Source organism: Hyperolius riggenbachi, chromosome 1 (genome assembly GCF_040937935.1).
Source record: "Hyperolius riggenbachi isolate aHypRig1 chromosome 1, aHypRig1.pri, whole genome shotgun sequence".
Taxonomy (NCBI): Eukaryota; Metazoa; Chordata; class Amphibia; order Anura; family Hyperoliidae; genus Hyperolius; species Hyperolius riggenbachi.
Genome location: NC_090646.1, coordinates 278,060,315 through 278,086,494, shown reverse-complemented (window position 1 = coordinate 278,086,494; position 26,180 = coordinate 278,060,315). Strand labels below are relative to the sequence as shown.

General features: G+C 44.4%; 1 protein-coding gene across 10 annotated transcripts in view; it reads left to right on the top strand.

The window, feature by feature from the left end:
* SEC31A (SEC31 homolog A, COPII coat complex component) overlaps window positions 1–26,180 on the top strand; it is a 114,631-nt gene that overhangs the window by 19,492 nt on the left and 68,959 nt on the right. For all 10 annotated transcript variants that reach the window (XM_068233623.1, XM_068233626.1, XM_068233628.1 and 7 more), the window contains one exon: window positions 17,652–17,731. In XM_068233623.1, the coding sequence (XP_068089724.1) occupies window positions 17,653–17,731 (79 nt within the window). In that variant the 5' untranslated portion in view covers window position 17,652. Of the gene's footprint in view, window positions 1–17,651; window positions 17,732–26,180 lie in introns of those variants that run through there.

Sequence of the window (26,180 nt, the reverse complement as noted above, 5' to 3'; positions counted from 1 at the left end):
CTATGCAGTATAGATTGTGGACATATTGTTTTTTTGCATGATTATTTAATAGAGATGGAATTGGGCCAATCAAAATCAGTAGGAAATGCAAGTGCAATTTACACTGAAATTGCATAATTTGCATGCAAGCTTAAATTACTAGTGGTTTATTGACCATTTTTAGTAATTTAGCTGCACAAAGCAGAAGCTTTTGGTCTAATGCTACGTACACACATGCGACAACGATCGTTCGTTGAGGACGACGAACGAACTTTTAATTGACGAAAGAACGACCGAAGTAAAGTTAGTTGTAAAAAGTGTGTAACGATCACATCGTTAGAACGAACGTTACACCACGTAAAAGCACTTAATGCGCCTGCGCATAAAATTGTAAAGTTCCTTGGAGAAAAAGTGAAATGCGCATGTCCAGCCTGGTACGAACGATCGTTTCCAACGATGTACCACTTTTGCTAACGATCGTCGGTGGTAAAAATCCGCCAAGACAGAACTTTGTTTTGTAGCGATTTGCCTCGTTCGTCGTTTGCCTTAATAGTCGTTGGTTCGTTTTTTGTAACGATCGTCGTTGGTAAAGATCGGGGAACGATCGTTACAAACGACTATAGTCGCATGTGTGTACGCACCTTTAGTTTTCTGTCCTGCAGTGATTGTACTATGGACGGCACGGCTGTTTTGACACCACCAACCTAAGGGCCTGTACTTACCATCCAACACTCGCTTCCAATTCCTGAATGTCAATTGGGAGGGATTTCTTCTGCAGACTATTAGGAAATTGCTTAGTTGGTCATATGTTGGTAAATCGAAATCAGCTTTGCACATTTTACGGCATGTGTTTGTGTAGAACTAATTAATAAGAACTCGTCCTACAAGGTTCACCTTAGAGGACCCCTGGAGGCAAAATTTTGGACAGGAGAACTATTATACATGTGCTGGTTCGGCATTTGAAATCGACCAACGTTTGCGAAGTGAACAGTAAGAAACTAATAAGTTATTCATCTGTTACACTGAAGTAAAATGGAAAGTATTCTGAATAAGGTGCACAGCTCTTTACACATAATTTGTTATAGGTATATATTTTTCCCAGTATCTATAAAGGTGGCCACTAACGGTTCAATTTATAGCAAAATCATTTGAGTGATCAGATAATTCTGATCAGATGTGATCGAATTGGTTGTAAATAAACTCAGTTGTTGGGCACAATCTATTACGGACAATTATAAAAAACGTCCGATTGGATTTTTGTCGAACCAAAATTTGGATTTTCTTGTTGGTTGTGATAGATAGGAAGCAAAAGATTGGTTTGTTGATGGTGTAGTGAATGATGTATTACAATATTTCACTTCCTCCTATCAGAATTATCTGATTTCTTGAATGATTTTTTGCTACAAATTGTATTGTTAGTGGCCACCTTTATACTAATCCAAAGTTGTAAGTATGCACGGAAGCCTTGACAACCTGGCAACTGTTATTTTTATTTTACAAGGATTCTCATGTTAAATTACAAGGTTTTTGACCATTATTCTATAACCGAAGGTTGTAAATATGCATGGACCCAGAAGCACCTGTGGGCTTTTGTTTAGTGTGGGCGGTGCAGTAGTGGGATGCAGTTTAGTATGGGCGGCGGCTAAGTGCAGCAGTTATGGTATGTGCTCTCACGCAATTCTTTTGAGAGTCGGGGGGTTTCCTGGTTGGTTATAAAATATAAACCAGAGTTTTGGTTCTGTTGTCCTGTAAAGTCTGCAAAGTAGCATAGCCTTCCAAAATAGCGTTCCTGGCTTTGTTCACTTAAAGAACAGTGGTGGCGTGCTCAGCAAAACATTGTCTTAAAGTATTCTGCATTACTTCAAATTGTGGAACACCACAATTATATTGTTGAGCACACTACAAGTGCTCTTTAAAGGCCCGTACATACGCCTGACTAAGGTAGTGGATAGCAATTGCCACAACCGATGGGGGGGGGGGGGGTGCACAGCGGCTGCCAACCTCCGAGCATTCTGCCCAACTGATCAATTCACCCCCGCGACAGCGGATCCCATTGCCTGGGCCACTCCTCCGCTGCCGCCCTGTGACGGCACGTGTGCACCGCTTCATCGTCCCTCCAGCACCCCCGCATAGCAACACAACGCATCGTCAGCTATGTCTGTACAGGCCAGGCAGCAATGTCGCCCTGGGGGATTGGATCCCGATCCCCCATGGGCAATGTGTGTATGCACCTTAAGGCCTCGTTCACATCATGGCCGTTTCTGTGCACTTTTCACAGCGCATTGCACTGTGTGTTTTGCAAGGTATTGATTTTTTCATGAAACTGAATAAGCTTGGTTCACATCTATGCACTGCACTGAGCTGCGTTTCAAAAACGTGGTGTTGCATGCATTTCTGTGCGTTGAGCTGTAAAGAGCACATCAATGCAAGTGAATGGGGGCGTTTTTTTAGCGCATAGAAGCGCATGCATTTTTTACCCCTACTTGAAAAAAAAAAGTCAAATTAAAACCTTTATTGGCAACTTCTACTGCTACAATAAGCAAAACATGCTGAAAATAATAAAAACCACACATTTAAAGCGGAATATAACCCTGCATTTCAACTTTGCTCTAAAACATTATTTACAGTATATTATATGCAACCAGCATTTTTTTTTTTACTAGACCAGCATTGGAAGGGTTACACAGGGCTTTAAAGTCCCTGGAGATTTCTGCAGACGCATCCGAACTTCAGTTAGATACATTTTGTTTACAAATATGTGTTTATTGTGACTCATCTCTCTCACTGAGAAGGAGCTTGGAGGACAGCCAAAGAGATGTATCTATTGATAAACAGTTACACACTAACTAAATAGAATGTAACTATCTGAATGTCTGCACGGAACTTAAAACGCATGTTAACGCATGGGTCCGTTTCAAAAAAGCACACCACAACGCACTGAAACGCACACTAAAACACATACCAACTCATGCGTTTTTTTAATCGCGTGCTTTTACAGGTTTCTCAACGCACCCAATGTGAATGAAGCCTAAGGCCTCGTTCACATCATGACGCGCAGATGGCCCTGTGATCGTAACGCAATGCATACGATTGCATGCCATCTATGCTGCTGATCCCATTCACTGCAGTGAATGGGTCAGCGCTGCACTTGCGGACAGAATGCATGCATCAGTACGAATGGCCTTCTGCCATTCTTGCGTGTCGCACATCATACGTGCTTCCAAATGCGCACGGAAGTGCGTCATGAAGTAAACGAGGCCTTAGACTTTGTAGAGTATCAACAATATATTCTCCTGGTCTAGTTAGTGAGTGTGCCACAAGGGGAGGATCCACCAACTCCTGTTTTCCATAGTATACAAAGATCTGGCAACTCAACCAACTATGTCCAGTAAATCATACCTTTGTTTTTGGCCAGATGCCATTTATGAAGTGGATGTGCTGCAGTACTTTAGCACAATGGACAGAAATGCAACAAATGTTTGAGAAAGGACACGCGAAAGCATGGATGTGTTTGGCATGTCTGTTGCATATCCACCCTCTACAGTGTTAAATTGCAATGCACTGTTATGTGTGAAAGGTCACTAATGCTGGGCATACACAGCTTGTTTTTTGAGCCATTTAGATGGCTCGATAGATAACTTCCGATGTGTCCGATCTCCCGCTCGATCGTTTCGCCACTCAATTCTTGATAGCAGTGAATGGAAAAAGATAAGATAAACGAGCGGAAGATAAGAGAATCGACTGCAGAATCGAGCGGTGAAACGATTGAATGGGAGAATCGAGTGGCAAAAACAAGCCTTGTATGCCGAGCATAAGCTGGAGAACCATGCATATTATCTCACACTAAAAGATAGTATGAATTGTGTTGCATCATCTAAGCAGATAAAGCAATACCCATTCGTCACAGAGGTTAACAAATCCTCTGGAAAGCAATCTAATTGGGTGTGCTATCACTTCTGCTTCACCAAAAACTGTTCCCCTAAATACTTACAAATAACTGACACGTATATGGTTTGCCATGACTCATGCTGTATCCTTTTATTGCGTAAAACATACAGAAGTAGAGTTCAAGGTGCAAACTGTAGCCTTTGCTTGCCTGTGGCCCTGTGCAAATATTTTATGTACAATATTCGTTTGAATGTGCTATTGGGATTGCATGTTAAAAGATAAAATATTATGCACGGTAACATTATATAGATATTTTGATAACAGCTACCAGCACATGGAAAAGTTTTTGTTTTGTTCTTATTGCAAGGGTCCTGGATGTTACAACAGTTTTTTTGTTTTTGCTTTTTTTATGAGGGTAATTGGGCTTCTAAACTATTAACGTTTTAAAAGCTGGCAAGTCTGGGTATACTTGTTTGATTGAGCTATACTGTATATACATGCACATTTTAAATTGCTTATGGAGGCTGGAATTGAGTATGGAGGCTGCCATATTGATCTTTTAAACGATGCAAATTGTCTGGCTGTTCTGCTGATCATACTTTTAGGCCCAGTGCACACCAAAACCGCTAGCAGATCGTCAAAACGCTAGCAATTTTGTGAGCAGAGAGCCCATATTTGCCGGGTGCACACCGAGCGGATTTTGTATGAGATCTGCCGGCCGCATCCGCATCAGCATCCGCGTGGCTAATGTATCTCTATGGGCTGGTGCACACCGGCGGTTTGAGGTTTTTAGCAAACCGCAAACATGCAGCAAGAGGCACGTTTGCGGCTTGCTAAAAACCTTAAACCGCCAGTGTGCACCAGCCTATAGAGATACATTAGCCATGCGGATTTTCAGGCGGATTCGGCCGGCGGATCCGCCCGGTGTGCACTGGGCCTTAATCATGGACCCTAAACAAGTATGCAGCAGATCTGGTGCACTGACTACAGTCGGACTTGATTTGCCACATGCTTGTTTCAGGTGCATGATTCAGACACTACTACAGCCAAACATAAGCAGGATGCCAGGCAACTGGTAGTGTTTAAAGTAAACCTAAAGGCTCATACACACATCAGACCATAGTCTTTTGAAAATGAAAGATCACGGACCAATTTTACCCCCTTCCATGTAGTATGAGAGCCATACCTACACAGTCTATTTTATGGAGCTGAACTCTCCATCAGACAGAAATCTTTGTAAGATGCTGCACACAAAGATGCTGTAGACATTCAAAAGATCAGTATCTGCAAAAGATCTGTTCCTGCCAAAGATCCATTCCTGCAAAATGCATTCATAGTCACAGCCTTTCTCAACCTTTTTACCTTGGAGGAACCCTGCAAATAACTTTTGGATCTCAATGAACCCCTGCAAAAAAATTTTTTGGTCTCGAGGAACCCCTGCATTTATTTTTCAGGAGGCATGGTCTTTAAAGAGAACCAGAGATGAAGCAACCTCATGTATTTTACCTTATAAATCAGTGGGAACATGACAGTAAACACCTAATCTGCTCTTTGTTACATTGTTCTCTGTTTAATTTGCCTGTTATCACCTCTAAGATAAGAATCCCGACTAAGCAGTCGGTCTGGCTTTGCTACAGAATAATTATAGCTGAGACTGTGTTCTTTGCTGTCTTCAAGTCCAAGCCTGCCCCCTGCTGGCTTTGCTCAGGAATCATTATAGCTGAGTCATTATAGCAAAGCCAGAATCAATGCTCAGTCCGGGATTCTTATCTCAGCTAGATAGCAGACACTTTTAGCAGTGAGGATGGAACAGAGAGCATGGTAAATGTTTTCTCTAATGTTCCCACTGATTTCTATGGTAAAATACACAAGGGTGCTTCGTCTCTGGTTCACTTTAAGGCTACTTGCACACCAAGACGTTGCGTTAGGTGCCACGTTAAAGTCGCATAACGTGCACCTAACACAACGTATGGTGCTGCAAGAGAGGACGGTAGAGTGAGCCGCGTTAGGCGGCTCTATCCCTATAAGGTCTCCCAGAGTGGCGCTGATTGGCCGGCGGGACCACGTGATGCGGAGCGAGACACTCCGCATCACGTGGTCCCGCCGGCCAATCAGCTGCCGCCAGTGCAGTGAATATTAAGTAGCCATGTGCGCGGCTACTGTAGCTGGCTCTCCCCGCCTCCTCTCTGCCCCCCACTGAGCATGTGCAAACAGTCTAACGCGGCTATAGCCGCTCTAACGCCGTAGCATGCTGCATTTCCCGGACAACGTGCAGCGTTACATGTAACGCAACGTGGGCTGTGTGAACAGCCCACTTGTGTTACTTTGCTGTGCGTTGGGGGAGTGTTACAGGCTGTAACGTCCCTGTGTGTAAGCAGCCTAAAAGTGGGTTAGGCTGTTAATTTCACTACCTCCTATTACACTGCCACTCATTATACTGTCTCCTGAGCCCTCAATTTAGTGCTTCTTGTTACAGTACCACCTATTACAGTGTGCTCTAGTATACTTCCCCCACGATGGGGTAAAATGCCAAGGAACCCCTGCAGAGTCTTCAAGGAACCCTGGGGTTCCAGGGAACCTTGGTTGAGAAAGCCTGGTCTATGATATCTGCAGATCATCATACACACCTTGTTTAACAGACATTCATCTGCAGGTCAGATCCACCAGGATGGATCTGCAGATGATTGTCTGATCTGCAGATGAATGTCAGTTAAACAAGGTGTGTATGATGATCTGCAGATCTCATAGACTATGCATGCAATTTGCAGGAACGGATCTTTGGCAGGAACAGATCTTTTGCAGATACTGATCTTTTGTACAGCATCTGTGTGTGCAGCATCTTGCAAAGATTTTTTTCTGATGAGGAGTTCAGCTCCATAGAAAAGACTGTGTAGGTATGGCTCTCATACTACATGGAAGGGGGTAAAATTGGTCTGTGATATTTCATTTTCCAAAGACTATGGTCTGATGTGTGTATGTGGCCTTAGACCAATGCAACACAAGGATTTATACTCACCTGGGTCTTCCACCAGCCCCCTGCAGTCCATCAGCTCAGTACCCTTCATCCACCTGCTGTGAGCCTTGGTAGTCAGGGACTACTGCACATGCAGCCCTGGCGCATGCACAGTTAGTTAAGGCTTGTAACTGCACAGGTGCAGAACGCTCCCGTATATGGGAGCACAGCCAGGGCCACACGTGCAGTAATCCTCAACTGGCTTAATTGGGGACTTTACCCGGGCTAACTGCAGTAGAATGGACAGAACTGAAACCGAAGGAGCCCATGGACCATAGGGGGCTGGAGAAAGCCCCAGGTAAGTACAGATCCTGTCAAGAGCCTTCCCATTCCTCTGTCTTGCCCATTTGTTCCAGCGCTGTCTCCAGGTGTAGCTATTCCACCAAATAGCTCTTCATAATTTCTCAGGTAATCTTTGGAACTACTTGCGCCCCTGAGTACTCGCACATCGTACTGCTCATGCTTGTCTGGACTTGCGAATGTGCAGTAAGGATGCTCTCATTCTCTGAACTACTCGGATGCGAGAAGTTCCGAAGATAACCCAAATTCATATGGAAAACGATTTGACCAAACAGGTTGAATCGCTATATCGGGGGATGGCACTGGAATGACGGGCTCTATACTAACCAGAGCCATGCCTAAGTATCAAACCTGAAGAGAGAGCTTCAAGAAGCCACGTTTTTTTGCAGTGATTTTTTTTGTTTGTTTTTTTTCAATAATTTTTTTTTTTTTTTTAGTTCCTTGAGGGCTCTTTTCCACGGTTGCGGTGCGGAATCGTCTGGATTCCACCGCGGACGAAATCGCATGTGGATGCGTTTCCGCATGCGGATTTCCCCGCGATTTCGCATGCGATTTCACTTGGCAAGGTGCCAGGCGAATTTAACCATGTCACTGCCTGTGTAAAGCTCCTTAGCTTTACATGCGAAATCGCGGGGAAATCCGCATGACAAAGCTGCATGCGATTTCCCTATTAAAAACATTGCGGGCGATTCGCCCGCATTCCTGCCGCACGCAAAATCTGGCAGATTTCCCCCGCACGCCAAAACACACCCGCACAACGCACAAGTGGAAACAATCCCATCCACTTCTATTGACTATGCGAATCCGCATGCGGTGCCTGCATGCGGATTCGCTATAGTGGAAACGAGCCCTGAGTCTTACTGCAGAAAATCATGGCAGTTTGGGCTTCTCATAATGTAACTGGGTGCTCTATCACACCACTTTCACAAGTTTTACTATGGAACCATATCCAGTACATACTTTTAATAGTCTGTAAATTGGCTTATATGGCTCTGTTATACGAATTAGCTATTCTTGTGCAGTACACCACGAGATCCGGATGTACGTCTGGCTTTTAGGGACATAATGGAATGTTTTGCATTATTATTTTTACCGGTAGTATTTATATAGCGCTGACATCTTTCACAACGATGTACAAAGTATATATATATTGTCACTAACTGTCCCTCAGAGTAGCTCACAATCTAATCCCTACCATAGTCGTATGTCTATATCTTGCAGTTTATGTATCGGAGTCTAGGGCCAATTTAAGTGGAAGCCAATTAACTTATCTGTATGTTTTTGGGATATTGGATGAAACCGGAGTGCCTGGAGGAAAGCTACACAGACACAGGGAGAACATACAAACTCCGAGCAGATAGTGCCCTGGCTGGGATACAAACCGGGGACCCATCGCTACAAGGCGAGAGCGCTAACCACTACGCTACCGTGCTGTCCAACAACTTTTGCATGTATTCATTCACTGTCCTGATGTTACAGGGGGATGCATAAGTTTGGGCAACCTTGTTAATAGTCATGATTTTCCTGTATAAATCGTTGGTTGTTACGATAAAAAATGTCCGTTAAATACCGTATATACTCGCATACAAGTCGAATTTTTGACCCCCAAAAAGGGGGTCAAAAGTTGGGGGGGTCGGCTTGTATGCGAGTCTTTCCTGGTGGTCGGGTGGTCCGTGCCCCACTCCCCCCTCCCCGCGTTCCCCTTCTCATGTTCAATTGCAGAGTGTATCACAGCAGCGCGCCCGGCGCTGCTGCTGTGGCGATGCAGGGGGCAGGAAAGAGCGGTTCCCCTGGTAACGGCGATACAGATCGCCGCTACAGGGAGCCGCGCTCTTTCCTGCCCCCTGCATCATCACAGCAGCAGCGCCGGGCGCGCTGCTGTGATACACTCTGCAACTGAACATGAGAAGGGGAACACGGATTAGGAAGCGGACGCTGCCTAAGCAGGTAATAGCAGCGGGGGGAGCGGGGAGGGGGGGAGCGCTATACTGGGGCACTACCTACCTGGCTGTACTGGGCACTATACTGGCTGTACTGGGCACTATACTAGCTATACTGGGCACTATACTAGCTATACTGGACACTACCTACCTATACTGGGCACTATACTAGCCATACTGGGGCACTATACTAGCCATACTGGGGTACTATACTAGCTAAACTGGGCACTATACTAGCTAAACTGGGCACTTTACTAGCTATATTGGACACTACCTACTTATACTGGGCACTATACTGGCTATACTGGGCACTTTACTAGCTAAACTGGGCACTTTACTAGCTATACTGGGCACTATACTAGCTATACTGGACACTACCTACCTATACTGAGCGCTATACTGGCTATACTGGGCACTATACTAGCTAAACTGGGCACTTTACTAGCTATACTGAGGCACTACCTACCTATACTGGGCACTATACTAGCTAAACTGGGCACTATACTAGCTATACTGAGGCACTACCTACCCATACTGGGCATTATACTAGATATACTGGGACACACTGGGGGGCTGCACCAATCCAGCATTTCCTACCCCCGGCTTATATGGGGGGCAATCATTTTTTTTCCTGGTTTTTCAGGGAAAAGTTGGGGGGGTCGGCTTATATGCGGGTCGGCTTATATGCGAGTATATACAGTATATCATATAGTAGACACACACAGTGATATAAGAGGAGTGAAATTAAGTTTATTGGATTTACAGAAAGTGCACAATAATTGTTTAAACAAAATTAGACAGGTGCATAAATTTGAGCACCACAAAAAAGAAATGAAATCAATATTTAGTAAATCCTCTTTTTGCAGAAATTACAACCTCTAAATGCTTCCTGATGGTTCCAATGAGAGTCTGAATTCTGGTTGAAGGTATTTTGGACCATTCCTCTTTACAAAACATCTGTAGTTCATTCAGGTTCGATGGCTTCCGAGCATGGACAGCTCTCTAACTCACACCACAGATTTTCAATTATATTCAGGTCTGGGGACTGAGATGGCCATTCCAGAACATTGTACTTGTTCCTCTGCATAAATACCTTAGTAGATTTTGAGAAGTGTTTAGGGTCTTTGTCTTGTTGAAAGATCCAGCCCCGACGCAGCTTCAGCTTTGTCACTGATTCCTAGACATTGGTCTCCAGAATCTGCTGATACTTAGTGGAATCCATGCGTCCCTCAACTTTGACAAGATTCACATGGAACCACCATCATATTTTAGTGTAGGTAGTAGGTGTTATTCTTGGAATGCTGTGTTCTTTTTCCTTCAACGCCCCTTGTTATGCCCAAATAACTACAATTTAGTTTCATCGGTCCACAGCACCTTATTCCAAAATGAAGCTGGCTTGTCCAAAAGTGCTTTAGCATACATCAAGCAGCTCTGTTTTAGCTGTGTGCGGAGAAAATGCTTCCTCTGTATCACTCTTGCATACAGCATCTCCTTGTGTAAAGTGCCCCGAATGGTTGAGCGATGCACAGTGACTCCTTCTGCAGCAAGATGATGATGTAGGTCTTTGGTGCTGGTCTGTGAGTTGACTCTGACTGTTCTCACCATTCGTCACTTCTGTCTATCCGAGATTTTTCTTGGTCTGCCACTTCGAGCCTTAACTTGAAGTGAGCCTGTGGTCTTCCATTTCCTCTGTTTCTAACTGTGGAAACAGAAAGCTGAAATCTCTGAGACAGCTTTCTGTATCCTTCCCCTAAACCATGATGGTGAACCATCTTTGTCTTCAGGTCATTTGAGAGTTGTTTTGAGACCCCCATGTTGCTACTCTTCAGAGAAATTTAAAAGAGGAGGGAAAATTATAATTGACTCCCTTGAATACTCTTTCTCATAATTGGATTCACCTGTGTATGTAGGTCAGGGGTCACTGAGCTTACCAAGCCAATTTGAGCTCCAATAATTAGTTCTAAAAGTTTTGGAATCAATAAAATGACATTTATGCACCTGCCTAATTTTATTTAAACAATTATTGCACACTTTCTGTAAATCCAATAAACTTCATTTCACTTCTCAAATATCGCTGTATGTGTCTCCTATATGATATATTTAACTGACATTTTTTATCCTAGCAATCAACAATTTATACTGGAAAATCATGACAATTAACAAGGTTGCCCAAACTTTTGCATCCCACTGTATGTACTGTAGGGGCTACTTCTAGGTTTTGTAAATGTGAAATGTCCTTTATATTAGTTTTAAGAGTAGGTGCACACTTTTTTGTTAAAAACATATCCGTGGCTCCGTTTTTTGGCCCGGATCAAAAATGGAGCCACGGACACCAAGGTTAAAGATAGCAGCCCTTTTCATTCAAATTAAAAACGGATTCGCCTGCAGTCAGAGGGATCTGTATTCAAAACCTGTACGGACCTTCCAGATTTGCAACATTTTCATGGACCTCGGATACACGGAGGGGTTGGGAAAATGAATAGGGAAATGGATCCCCCTCTACACAGGCAGTTTTGGACACAGAAACAGATCCGTTTCTGTGTCCCAGCCTGTGGGTGGGGTAGGGTGGGGGCTGCCATGCTGGAGGGGGTAGCAGCCAGGACAGGGGAGTCAGCAGTCGGCGGGGAGGGGGGGGGTCGCCCCTTCCCTTTCCCTCACCTATTTGCGCAAAAAGTTGTTAAAAACTAATGGAGGCAGCGAGGGGGAAGATTACCTTCTCTCCTACTTCCTCCGCTCACCGCGTCACTTCCAGCAATGCCACCCTCCGAAGTATAGAGGCGAGCAGTGGAACGCAAGAGAGGAAGGTAAGCATCCCCGCTGGCTGCCTACATTATATTATAACAACTTTTTATGCAAATAGCTGGAGGGGAGCTGGGACTGGGGACCAAGGTGAGGGGGGGGCGACCCCCACCGACCGATGTCACTCCTGCCCTGGCTGCTTGGCTGCTTTCCCCTCCAGTTCCCCCTCCCCCCCCCCCACGGCATATGTTTCCACGGACTGGAAACATATGCTGCAATCATATTTAAACAGTTAAAACGAAGGGGGGGGGGGGGGGGGAGAGAGAGCCCAAACCGGATCCGTTTAAAACGGACCCGATCCTGAACGGACAAGTGTGGACCTAGCCTTAATGTGAGTCTAGACTGAGGGATTACAAAAGCTGCCATTGCTGATGTCACCCTACTGTTTATTTGTTTGGCTGTCATAGTGATCCTCTTCTTTTTAGTGCCTTCACTGACTCCGCAGGGGTATGCAGATCAGGTGTTCTGACTCCACCCAGCATATACTAGCTATATGCTTGGTGCCAGTTTCAACACACACTACTGTGCAAGTCCAAGAGATCCGCAAGACAAACACGCAGTTAGTATGTCTTCAAACTGAGCACAGCAGTTTTCATGAGCTATTATTTGCAGTGGCATATTCGTCAACCCATTAATGCAGACTGTCATAATTTTCTTTTTTCTAGTAGTTAGTCTCCTCTCTTCTCTTCTGAAGACTTGGCTGGGAAAATACTGAACAGAAAAAGGGAAGGAACCGGAAAAAGAAGAAAAAAGTGATAGCACATCTTTGAGAATTGGTAGCCAGAATTAACTGTCGATGAGTAGGCAAATACGGTATACTTTCTACTTATGTTGGATGTACTACAAGTACAGCCAGTAGTAGAGCTTGTGGATCATCTAGGCTCATACACTAACAGCACCAACATGGTGCCTGATGCACTAAACTGTTCTAAGATTGCTGTGCACAGGTAGCGCACGCACAGCAATTTTACCTTTACTGCCACTGACGGCAAATTGCAAGTTGTCTATTTAGCACTACCCGCGTTGTATCGCACATTACCCTAGCAATGTTGGCGTTACTTGCAGGGCTGTGGAGTCGGTCCAAAAATCATCCGACTCCTCAGTTTATAAAACCTCCAATTCCGACTACAGGTACCCAAAATGGCTCAGACTCCTCGACTCCGACTCCTTAGCCTATACTTACCAGGGCTGTGGGTTTTGTACAAAAATAATCTGACTCATCAGTTTATGAAACCTCCGACTCCAGGTACCCAAAATTGCTCCGACTCCTTGACTCTGACTCCACAGCCCTGGTTACTTGGGTAACACAAGTCATGCTACTTAGGCAACTTGTGTTATGCTGTTACCAGTAGTAATGGTAACATGTTCCCAGTTTAGCAAACCAGGGACATGATAAACATAGGTACATATAGTAGTAGTCCAACTAAGAAATTGTCTAATGTCCCTTTCTGTTTTCCTCGACAGCAAGTGTTAAACTAATAAACTAGTTTTGTTATTTATTCAAATTAGTTAGTTTGACTGAAAGTTGAATTTTATAGCCTGATGTCCTAAAAATACACAGAAAGCAAAACGCTCTTATCTGGCTGTGAAAACTGATTTTACTTATGAAAAGGTCATTACTTCTGTTTGTTAATTTAAGGAAGCAGATTTTACATCAGACTGACATGACTACTGTTTAGAATTCAGTCTTAAAAATTCGGATCTTAAACTGAAAATGATAGTATGAGACTTAGTTTTATGTTGTTAATGTTCTATTTATCATTTGTACTACACATGCAATTATCTCATTCATGTATTTTCAGTTCAAATTTGCTTTAAAGGACACCTTAAGTGAGAGGAATATGGATTTTTCCATCTTTGTTTCCTTATAGGCAATGCCAGTTGCCTGGCTGTCATGCTGAGCTGTTGGCTGTAGTTGCTTTTGAGTCAGACCCCTGCAACAAGTATGCAGCCAGTGGAGTCAGACCCGAGTCAAAGCAGCTGATCTTCATGTTTATTCTGGGCTACTGACTTAAAGAGACACTGAAGCGAAAAAAAATATATGATATAATGAATTGGCTGTGTACTATGAATAATTACTAGAAGATTAGCAGCAAAGAAAATATTCTCATATTTTTATTTTCAGGTATATAGTGTTTTTTCTAACATTGCATTATTCTATAATATGTGCAGATTACACAACACTCAGCATTCAAAATGAGTCTTTCAGAGCAGTCTGTGAAGTAATGAATTCTCCTCTAGCAGAGGAAAAGTAAACAGTTCAATTACAGTTGAGATAATAAAAGTCAGATAACAGCCCTCTCCACGACTAAGTTAGTCGGAGAGCTTAATAGCTTTTTTGCATAGAGATAAACCTTAATTGTTTCCTGTACTGGAAACCATTAAGGTGGCCATACACTGGTCGATTTGCCATCAGATTCGACCAACAGATAGATCCCTCTCTGATCGAATCTGATCAGAGAGGGATCGTATGGCTACCTTTAAAGCAAACAGATTGTGAACCGATTTCAGCCTGAAACCGTTCACAATCTGTTGTGGTGGTGGTGCTGCTGCTGCCCCCGCCCGCCCGCATACATTACCTGCTCCGCCAGCGCGACTCCAGTCCCCCGGTCACCGCTGCTCTGTCTGCGCTCTGGTCTCCAGGTCCGGCATGCCTCACTTTTTCTAGCCCGGCAGGAAGTTTAAACAGTAGAGGGCGCTCTACTGTTTAAACTTCCTGCCGGGCTAGAAGTGAGGCATGCCAGACCTAGAGACCAGAGCGGAGACGGAGCAGCGGTGACCGGGGGGCAGTCGCGCCGGCGGAGCAGGTAATGTATGCGGGCTCTATTGCGTCGGTCGTCGGGCACTCGAACGCCGCTAGCGATGCGCTCTTTACCCGCGGGCGATCGACGGTTATTTTCCGCACGGCGCGATCGACGGGATCGGACGAAATGGATCGAAATTCGGCGTGCAGCGTGAACGATTGGCAGCAGATTCGATCCCAGTGATCGAATCTGCTGTTGAAACGGGCACAAATCGGGCCAGTGTATGGCCAGCTTTACACTGATGTATCTGATCTTAATGTTTTTTTTCTTACCTGTACTGCACATACAAATCATAATATCATCATTTTTTTTTCGCTTCAGTGTCTCTTTAAAGGGAATCTGAAACCAGTTTTTTTTAAATGATGTTGCAATTGAGGTATGTGCCTTTAAGGCTGATATACCTTTGTGCTGTGGCTGTTTGTTCTTGCAGCCTCAGCCGCTCCCTGAATCATTGAGGGTTGACAGACAGGAAGAGCCTCTGCTCTACCATCTGTTTCTCCTCTTTACCCTGCATCTCTCCCCTTTCTCTGCCCTCTCCCCGCCTTTCTGCCGCCGCTCCGTGCACGTTCTTGTCACTAGGGTGAAAGCAGCTCTGGGTGCCCAGAGCTAGCCTGGACATGCGCAGGAGTCAGGACAGTGCATGCACAAGAGGACAAACTGGGCATGCTCAGTCCTGGAGTCTTCTCGTGCATGGCTTCAGGGGAAAGTGCCTGTGATCTGTGCATGCCACAACGCCCTGGAAGTAGTTCTAGGGTCGCAGTCATCTTGCTTGCAGGTTGGCAGATTTTAAAATGGGGAAAAAAATCATGATGGTGACGGCGGGGAGCAGCAAAAAATAGTGCTAACTACATCAGTGAGGGCACATACTTACGGTAATGTTTTACCTTTTTTTTATTATTTTTTTTATATACATTTTGAGATTTCAGGTTTCCTTTAAACTATTAGATACAGAGCATTAGCACAGAAGTCAGACAGCTGGCACCGGTTTAACTACTTAAGGACCACGGTGATTGTAATCTACATGTTTTGGTGGTTACCTTGTTGGCAGGGGGCGCAGATTTCAATCATGCCGCAGCGCGCATCTGCCGTTTGCATCGATCTCGCTGCTTAATCCCCACCGTGTCCCTTCACAGCTCACTTGCTCTGCCTGTCTATATGACAGCAGAGCCCTGTGAGCTGGTCGTGTCTATCAATTTGGGAGTTGCTTACATTGATAGACACGGTCAGGAGCCAATGAAAGCGGCTCCTGACCGGCTCACATGTCTCTGCCGTCATAGAGACGCAGAGTGGATGTCCTGAGGATCCCAGCGTGCGGCGGTGATGGTGGTTGCGGCGGGTATATGCGGCGATTCGTCATGATTGCGTCATTATTGTACCAGCGGTCTCTGGTTCTAAGGGGGCAGAGACCGCTGGAACTTAAAGAGAAACTTTGACCAAGAATTGAACTTTATCCCAATCAGTAGCTGATACCCTCTTTTACATGAGAAATCTATTCCTTTTCGCAAACAGACCATCAGGGGGCGCTGTATGGCTGATATTGTGGTGAAACCCCTCCCACAAGAAACTCTGAGTACGTACTCTCGGCAGTTTCCTGTCTGTGATCCTTGCTGCATTGTGGGAAATTGCTGTTTACAGCTGTTTCCAACTGCCAAAAAAGCATGTAGCAGCTACATCACCTGCCAACAGTAAAAATGTCACCATGTAATAAATGTCCGAATGTAAATCAGGGGTTTAAAAGATTTTACAATGGGCAAACACTGACTAAATCATTTATACATAATTATTGTAAAAATGAAGCACTTTTTTTATTACATTATTTTCACTGGAGTTCCTCTTTAAGTGGTTAACCTCCTGAGTGTTACGCCGCTCAGGAGGTTTTGCAGCCTCAGTCCCCCGGATTAATCTAATAGATTTAATGCCTGCAAAAAATTTAGCTAGTACTAGGCTAGCTAGTATAGGTGGTCAACACCCCCCGATCGCACCAATCCGGCCGCTTATACATTACCCAGCATGATTCCAGTGCACAGCTTCGGTCTTCTCTATGGGGAGGATTGTACATGACGTTATGCGCAGTCACGATCCTCCCCATAGAGAAGACCGGAGCTGTGCGGGGAGGCTGCGTCGATCGCTGTTACCAGGCTGGGTAATGTATAAGCGGTTGGATTGGGGGATTGGGGGCGATGGGGGAGTGCCGGCTACCTATACTAGCTAGCCTAGTGCTAGCTAAACCTTTTGCAGGCATTAAATCTATTAGATTCATCCTGGGGGACTCCTGAGCCTAGCGAGCGGTATGCCCGCTCAGGAGATTAAAGAGTGAAAACGGGCTGCATATTCTTCTCACTTCAAAAGTATTACCACAGGCCTAAGCACTGTACAACAGTTCTTTGTATTTCTCTCACTTGTAAAGTGTTTTTGTCCTCCAGTGTCTTGTATTATATTTTGCTAAATATTAGGGAAATAGCATAATAATATTTTTGTATTCATTTCAAATACGTTTAAAATAAATGCACAAAGAGTTTTTACCATATGTAAAGACTCTTGTCTTAAAGCAGGTAGATCCAGCGATGTGGGAAATGTATGGTACACATAGCTACACCAACCTCCATCGATCCTGGTGAGTGGAGTGGGATGTACATGGAATCCTTTTTTATACAGTTGTGATGTATTGCTGCTAAATGTATGTGTGAAGGTACGCTTGTGATAATGCCTCCTATAAGGGAGTACCTCATAAAGGTTGCCTTTAATAAGGATTACACATAATGCTGGGAAGCCCTGAACCAGATTAGTATCCAATGCTGTCAGAACCTTGATTGTTAAATTCTTGATAAGTTTATGCATATGTAATGCTTTTTTAAAAGTTCGCTGCAATACACTTTTATTTATCATGAATACATTCATTTTCCAATTTTTTTTTTTGTATTAATACAGAATGAAGCTTAAAGAAATCGACCGCACTGCAATGCAGGCCTGGAGCCCCTCACAACAACATCCTATATATCTTGCTACAGGTGAGTACTGTAATGCCTCTTGCTCATGCAGTTTCAGTGGAATGGTTAGGGCTGGAAGCAGACTGGAGGTGATCAACAGACTGTTACAGAGGAAAGATGAACCAAGCCTGCGTCAACATGTTGTCCAATAAGTTTAAAGAAGTAGGTAAGACGAGAGACATGCTGGTAGTTAGAGAGGGCAGATGGGTTTCATCGCTGTATGTTTGAATGCGTAGGGAAAAATCCAGAAAGTAGAAGTATTTCCCAGCTCACTAAGACACTTAGCCACACTTCAATGTCTGCACATGGTGCAGCATCTTCTAAGGTTAAGCTGCAGCAGGACCAACAGAAATTCCAGCGCTACACCACATCTTCAGCGGGAACCTTTGTTTAATTTCACCTCGAACGGTTTTTTAAAAATAATGAAAATTTATTTCATTTTTCTATGGGAAGGTTCTATACGGTAGGGTATTTGGATGTGGTTTTACTTTTTGGCCACAAGATGGAGATAGTTAATGTGTTCTAAAAATAGAAACAGAACCAAGTGTTTGTATTTGATTATATTTGTGTAAATACAGGGACTAGATACTCGTGCTGGGGGAGGTGAAAAGGTTGCATGAATTAGGAGTCCTTGAGAGACAGTGGGAGAGAATGGAAGGAAGGAACGGATAGTGAGGTGAGCTTTGGCGATTAGTAAGAACAGTCCCTGTTCAGTTAAACTAGTAGAATGTATGGGGAAGGGGGGTATAGAAAGGCAAGACTGTGTACTCAAACTGTTTCTAAATATGAATACAGAATAATAATTTGTGATTGGTGAAGCAAGCAACATAGATCAAGGCAGAGGTAATCATATAATGGTGGTCAGTAGGTGCTAACTTAGGTAAAGAGACGTGCTTAATTATCAGAGGAGATAAGGGACCAGCGAGTATGTGGAGGTCGGTACTGTGCATATTTTGGTTTGAGCATGTGAACTTTTGAGCTGAACTTATAGCAGAAAGTGATGAAATGAAATTAAGTTTCAAAATGTTGTGGACATTAAGTTGTGTTGAAGAGGTAAAGGAGACACTTAAAAACAAGGGGTAATGTGTGTCCAACCTTATGAGTCTTAGCAGAGGACCACTGACAGTACAAACAAGGAGGTGAGCAAAAAAAAAACATTTACAAGTCTCCGAATTGTTGGTATCAATTGGGAATTTGTGTTGTAGAAACCAAAAGTTTGTAATGACGTCAGTACACAGAATGTAGCATAATTGGTGGGAAAAAGGCATAGCTAGAGCAGGGAGTAGATAAATTATGGCAATCTGAAGATGAGCAGGAGTAGATTGAACAGACGGTAGAACTGAAGCTGACAAGAAGGGAAATGGCAGCGATGGTTGTGATTGAATAGCCTGTTAAGATCTAGAAGTTGGGTCAGTATCACAGCCATGCCTGATTGCCTCTCATAAATTCAGCATTTATTATTACCGGGTGCTGTGTAGATTGGATTTGTTTGTGTTTGATTTGAAGTGTACCTAAGAATACATAAAACTGAAATACCGTATAGATTTTTAGATAGACTGACTAAATAATAAAAATAAGTTTGTTCCTCTAAGGTTTCTGTCAGTACATCAATATATTTATTTTGCTGATACTTATACAGTACTGTAGATAGAAACTCAAACTCATATGTAGATAGTTGGAATGTATGAGTCAGTTTGGCTGCATGTTTATTAGCCTGCTATCCCACTCTACTTAGTTGCCATGGAGCTTCTGTCCACTTAGCAAATATGACTTGGGCTGCTAGAATAAACTAAAGTGTCTCTTAGATGTTTTACGTTGCATTAAAGCTTTCAGTATCACTTGCTGTATGGTGCCCTTTATTTGCAGTATGGCTCATTTGCTGCTTAGTGTTTTTTTTAATGTAACCCCATAACTTCCATTGGAACAGTCAGCAATCCCCCCTCTCCCCCTGCCCGTCAGTCTTTATCAGAACATTTGTGGTGGATGATAGACCACCATCTTAAGTGTCCAATACATTCTTTGCTGTTAAGGACTAACGGAGACACACAAAAATGCAACAGGGTTGATTCATTAAGCTGTGCTGCTAAAGCAGCGCAGCTTAATGTGAGGAGTGTGAGTTGTGTGTACGCTATGCGCACTAGTGCATTGTAGTGTGCACTAGCAACTTATGTGTGCTGCTTCCACTGATCCTGCCCTGCGCCCCATTAGGTCCAGTGGCTTTATAGGATGTGATCCCCACACTTTGATTGGCCCAGTAGGCTGCCTGTCACTTGACAAGCAGCCTATTGGGCCAATGAAAGTGCGGGGATCACGTCCTATGAAGCCACTGGACCCGATGGGGCTCAGGGTGGGATGAGTGGAGTGGCCGTTAAATGAATGGAGCGCGCGTAAGTTACCAGCGCGCGCTACGCTGCACTACTGCACGTATTGTGCACACAACTCGCGCTACTCTCCTTAAGCTGTGCTTCTTTAGCAGCACAACTTAATGAATCAACGCCAATGTGAGAAGGTGACAAACAAGAAAGAGCAGATCAGTTTAGATGCTGGATAGGCTTGGTGGTAACAGACTGGGGTAGGGCAGGTGGCAGCTAGGCATAGGTGTAATGCAGACTGTGGGAGGCAGCAGATAAGCGTTGTTGTAATACCTAGAAGTAGGAGCAAGAGATCAAGCAGAGTCAGACAAGCCAGGTTGTCAACAGGAAATCCACCAGAGTTAGAGAACCCAGGCAGGGCCCCAATCAGAAATGTCTTGGCCCCATACTGAGCAAACCTACTGGGCCCCCTAACGCCTTTCTGCCCCCACATCCCAAATCCCAATCTTCTGAGGAAGAAGCTATTTGACCATATAAGAAACATATTTAGGCAGCATTTTACATCAACAGGTAGGCATTCCACCAAACACAATTAGGTAACATCCCCCAGAGTAACCCCCTATTCCTTTAGATTGTAAGATAAGTAATAAGCACAACTTGAGCTCTATTATTCCAGGTTCCAGTCCCAGTGAGGTCACACAGTCTATACGGCATACATGTAATAAAGGCGCATACAAAAAAAGATATAAAGGATATTGCCACTAGTAGAATATCTGTAAAATTACCAATATTCTACTACTTAATTCCGATAGAAAAATATGTGTAATCTTTACATATGTTTTACTACGACCTAATCCTGACATCTTCCATAATATGTACCTCAAGAGCAGCAAAGGGCTCAGAAAACAATTGTGAGAGTTCAACCAGAGCCAAAAAGTACTGGGTCTCCTCCTCCAGTTTCTGTGTGCTTGGAATACAGATCAGTATAGTATTCCACAAACCTCTTAAAGAGGAGCTGTCAGCCATACTATCTCAGAAAAAAAACACATAACATTAACATAAACCATATATAAGTAGATAAATACTTGCTCTACTTAAATAACATATGTATTACACTGTCCACGTTTTGATCTTAGTGATTTTTCTACAGTAATAAAAAGAGAAAATCCTTAGCATTTTCCATTTTAACTGTGGCTATTTTGAAGCCAATCCTGATGTCATTTCCTCCCTTACTCTCCTTTGCCTGATTGTGTATGCATAGCCAGGCCTTCACTATAGAAAGTGCATTGTCTAAGCATGAGAAATACTGGCCAATTAGAGAGGAACAGAGGTGTGGGAGAGGAAACCAGGAGGGAAAGAGGCTTCAGCCAATCAGGCTGTATTAGTTAAGTCTGAGGGGAAGTAGAGAAGCAAAGAAGGACAACCCAGCATGCCCTGCAACTTCCTTTTTGTGTACCAAATAAGAGTCAGGTAAACTGGGGAATGATCATTTATCAACAAGAAAAGTAATAGTGATTTTAACTTTTGGATTGCCTGGTTAGCATCTTTATTTCTTGTTTACCAGCTAAAAATAAAGAATTGATTTTTTATTTTATGCCCGACAGTTACACTTTAAGGATTAACTCAGGAGAACTAAGAATGAAACCATACTGTGTAAATACCTGAGGAGACTGCACAGAGTGGGAAATCTTAGCCAGAAGAGAATAAATTAAATAGCCCTAATTTCCCTATTAACCCCCTTGTCGGTCCAATTCCCGTGGCAAGGGGGCAGCGCAGCATTTAGTTTTTTTTTTTAAATCATGTAGCGAACCCAGTGCTCGCTACATGATAGCCGCTAAGCAGCGGCATCCCCCCACCCACTCCGATCGCCTACGGCGATCAGAGTAAGCAGGTAATCCCGTTCAGAACGGGATTTCCTGCTGGGCTTCCCCGGTCGCCATGGCGACGGGGCGGGATGACGTCACCGACGTCATGGACGTCGGGACGTCATAGGGAATCCCGATCCACCCCTCAGTGCTGCCTGGCACTGATTGGCCAAGCTGCGCGGGGGTCTGGGGGGGGGGGGGGCGGCTCGGCACTTTGCTAGCTGCGTGTAGGAAAAAAAATGTGAAAATCGGCCCAGCGGAGCCTGAGAAATCCTCCTACTCAGGTTACCCCGAGCTGAGCTTGGGATAACCAGCAAGGAGGTTAAACAAGGACTTGACATGCATTTTAACCACTTCCCGACCGCCGTATGTACAATTGGCGGCCGGGAAGTGCACCCCGCAAGGACCGCCGTATTGACAATTGGCGGCGGTCCTTGTAGGGGCATGGGCGGAGCGATCGCGTCATCAGTGACGCGATCCTCCGCCTCCGCCTGGCGCCGCTCACCCGCCGCAACATCCCGCCGGCCATACGGAAGCGCCGGCGGGATGTTAACCCGACGATCGCCGCATACAAAGTGTATAATACACTTTGTAATGTTTACAAAGTGTATTATACAGGCTGCCTCCTGCCCTGGTGGTCCCAATGTCCGAGGGACCACCAGGGCAGGCTGCAGCCACCCTAGTCTGCACCAAGCACACTGATTTCCCCCCCCCCCCCTGGCCGAGATCGCCCACAGCACCCATCAGACCCCCCCCTGCCCACCCCCCAGACCCCTGTTTGCACCCTATCACCCCCCTAATCACCCATCAATCACTCCCTGTCACTATCTGTCAACGCTATTTTTTTTTTTGTTTCCCCCCCTGCCCCCCGCTCCCTCCTGATCACCCCCCACCCCTCAGATTCTCCCCAGACCCCCCCCCCATGTACTGTATGCATCTATCCCCCCTGATCACCTGTCAATCACCTGTCCATCACCCGTCAATCACCCGTCAATCACCCCCTGTCACTGCCACCCATCAATCAGCCCCTAACCTGCCCCTTGCGGGCAATCTGATCACCCCCCCACACCAATAGATCGCCCGCAGATCCGACATCAGATCACCTCCAAAATCCATTGTTTACATCTATTCTCTCCTCTAAACACCCACTAATTACCCATCAATCACCCATCAATCACCGCCTATCACCACCTGTCACTTTTACCTATCAGATCAGACCCTAATCTGCCCCTTGCGGGCACCCAATCACCCGCCCACACGCTCAGATTGCCCTCTGACCCCCCCTTATCAATTCACCAGTGCATTAATTACATCTGTTCTTCCCTGTAATAACCCACTGATCACCTGTCAATCTCCTGCCAATCACCTATCACCCATCAATCACCACCTGTCACCCCCTGTCACTGCCACCCATCAATCAGCCCCTAACCTGCCCCTTGCGGGCAATCTGATCACCCACCCACACCATTAGATCGGCCGCAAACCCGCCGTCAGATTACCTCCCAAATGTATTGTTTACATCTGTTATCTTCTCTAAACACCCACTAATTACCCATCAATCACCCCCTATCACCAACCGTCACTGTTACCTATCAGATCAGACCCTAATCTGCCCCTTGCGGGCACCCAATCACCCGCCCACATGCTCAGATTGCCCCCAGACCCCCCCCCCCCCCTTATAAATTCGCCAGTGCATTAATTACATCTGGCCTTCCCTGTAATAACCCACTGATCACCTGTCAATCACCTGCCAATCACCTATCACCCATCAATCACACCCTGTCACTGCCACCCAACAATCAGCCCCTAACCTGCCCCTTGCGGGCAAACTGATCACCCACCCACACCAATAGATCGCCCGCAGATCCGACATCAGATCACCACCCAAGCGCAGTGTTTCCATCTATTCTCTCCTCTAAACACCCACTAATTACCCATCAATCACCCATCAATCACCCCCTATCACCACCTGTCACTGTTACCCATCAGATCAGACCCTAATCTGCCCCTTGCGGGCACCCAATCGCCCGCCTACACGCTCAGATTGCCCTCAGACCCCCCCTTATCAGAAGACACCCCAAGGTATTTCGTTAGTAGTATGGCGAGTTCATAGAAGATTTTATTTTTTGTCACAAGTTAGCGGAAATTGATTTTAATTGTGTTTTTTCACAAAGTGTCATTTTCCGCTAACTTTTGACAAAAAATAAAATCTTCTATGAACTCACCATACTCCTAACGGAATACCTTGGGGTGTCTTCTTTCTAAAATGGGGTCATTTGTGGGGTTCCTATACTGCCCTGGCATTTTAGGGGCCCTAAACCGTGAGGAGTAGTCTTGAAACGAAATTTCTCAAAATGACCTGTGAAATCCTAAAGGTACTCATTGGACTTTGGGCCCTTTAGCGCAGTTAGGGTGCAAAAAAGTGCCACACGTGGTATTGCCGTACTCAGGAGAAGTAGTATAATGTGTTTTGTGGTGTATTTTTACACATACCCATGCTGAGTGGGAGAAAGATCTCTGTAAATGGACAATTGTGTGTAAAAAAAATTAACAAATTGTCATTTACAGAGATATTTCTCCCACCCAGCATGGGTATGTGTAAAAATACACCCCAAAACACATTATACTACTTCTCCTGAGTACGGCAATACCACATGTGTGGCACTTTTTTGCAGCCTAACTGTGCTAAGGGGTCCAAAGTCCAATGAGCCCCTTTAGGCTTTACAGGGGTGCTTACAATTTAGCACCCCCCAAAATGTCAGAACAGTAAACACACCCCACAAATGACCCCATTTTGGAAAGTAGACCCTTCAAGGTATTCAGAGAGGGGCATGGTGAGTCCGTGGCAGATTTCATTTTTTTTTTGTCGCAAGTTAGAAGAAATGGAAACTTTTTTTTTTTTTTTCTCACAAAGTGTCATTTTCCGCTTACTTGTGACAAAAAATAATATCTTCTATGAACTCACTATGCCTCTCAGTGAATACTTTGGGATGTCTTCTTTCCAAAATGGGGTAATTTGGGGGTATTTATACTATCCTGGAATTCTAGCCCCTCATGAAACATGACAGGGGGTCAGAAAAGTCATAGATGCTTGAAAATGAGAAAATTCACTTTTTGCACCATAGTTTGTAAACGCTATAACTTTTACCCAAACCAATAAATATACACTGAATGGGGTTTTTTTTATCAAAAACATGTTTGTCCACATTTTTCGCGCTGCATGTATACAGAAATTTTACTTTATTTGAAAAATGTCAGCACAGAAAGTTAAAAAAATCATTTTTTTGCCAAAATTCATGTCTTTTTTGATGAATATAATAAAAAGTAAAAATCGCAGGAGCAATCAAATAGCACCAAAAGAAAGCTTTATTAGTGACAAGAAAAGGAGCCAAAATTCATTTAGGTAGTAGGTTGTATGAGCGAGCAATAAACCGTGAAAGCTGCAGTGGTCTGAATGGAAAAAAAGTGGCCGGTCCTTAAGGGGTAGAAAGCCCTAGGTCCTCAAGTGGTTAAACGTAGCCCAAATTACGTCAATTGTGCTGAATCTCCCTATTGCCAGAACTCCTCAAATCTACCACCCATGTACACAGATGCCTCATCTTTAGACAACCACATAGGATGAAGTCGCCAAGAGTGCACTCTAGGAGGGAACACCCATCTTGCGGTAAACTTACATGGCACATGATCAGAGAGGACTGGGGTGAGGCATTCCACCGACAGGAGATTTGGGAGAAGGGCTCGGCTAGTCAAAATTATAATCCAGTATGGATTTCATAACATTGGCTTTTAGTTTCTAAGATTTTTATTGACAGCAAAGTTAGTTTAACAGTATTGCAGGTAACAAATGTATTCCTGAGGAAATGTTCAAAGATGGCAACAAACAAGTTACTGTAGTATTGCAATGTAAACAATAGTAAAGGTAAAATAAGATACAACAAAATAGACACAGAGCATATTAGTAAGGAATCATTCAGTAACTCATGAGAACAGAAAGGAGAGTACACCCATTATTGTAGACGGTGTTCACGATAAAAAGAGCATTGGTTGAAGGCCCTTGTTATCAATGTAAGTGAGCCAGGGGTACCACGTTTTTGGGAAGACCTCCACAGTGTCACTGACCACGGCTATAAGTCTCTCAGAAATAAGAATATTGTTAACAATGTCCATGGTCAAATTCAAAGAGAGTCTGTTGCTGCCATTGCCTTGCAATACAGAGCCCTGGCAGCCTTGGCAATGTGCTGCGTTTTGTTGTGTGTCTGTGTTATGGGATCTTCCAGCTCCAAAGCTCCAAGA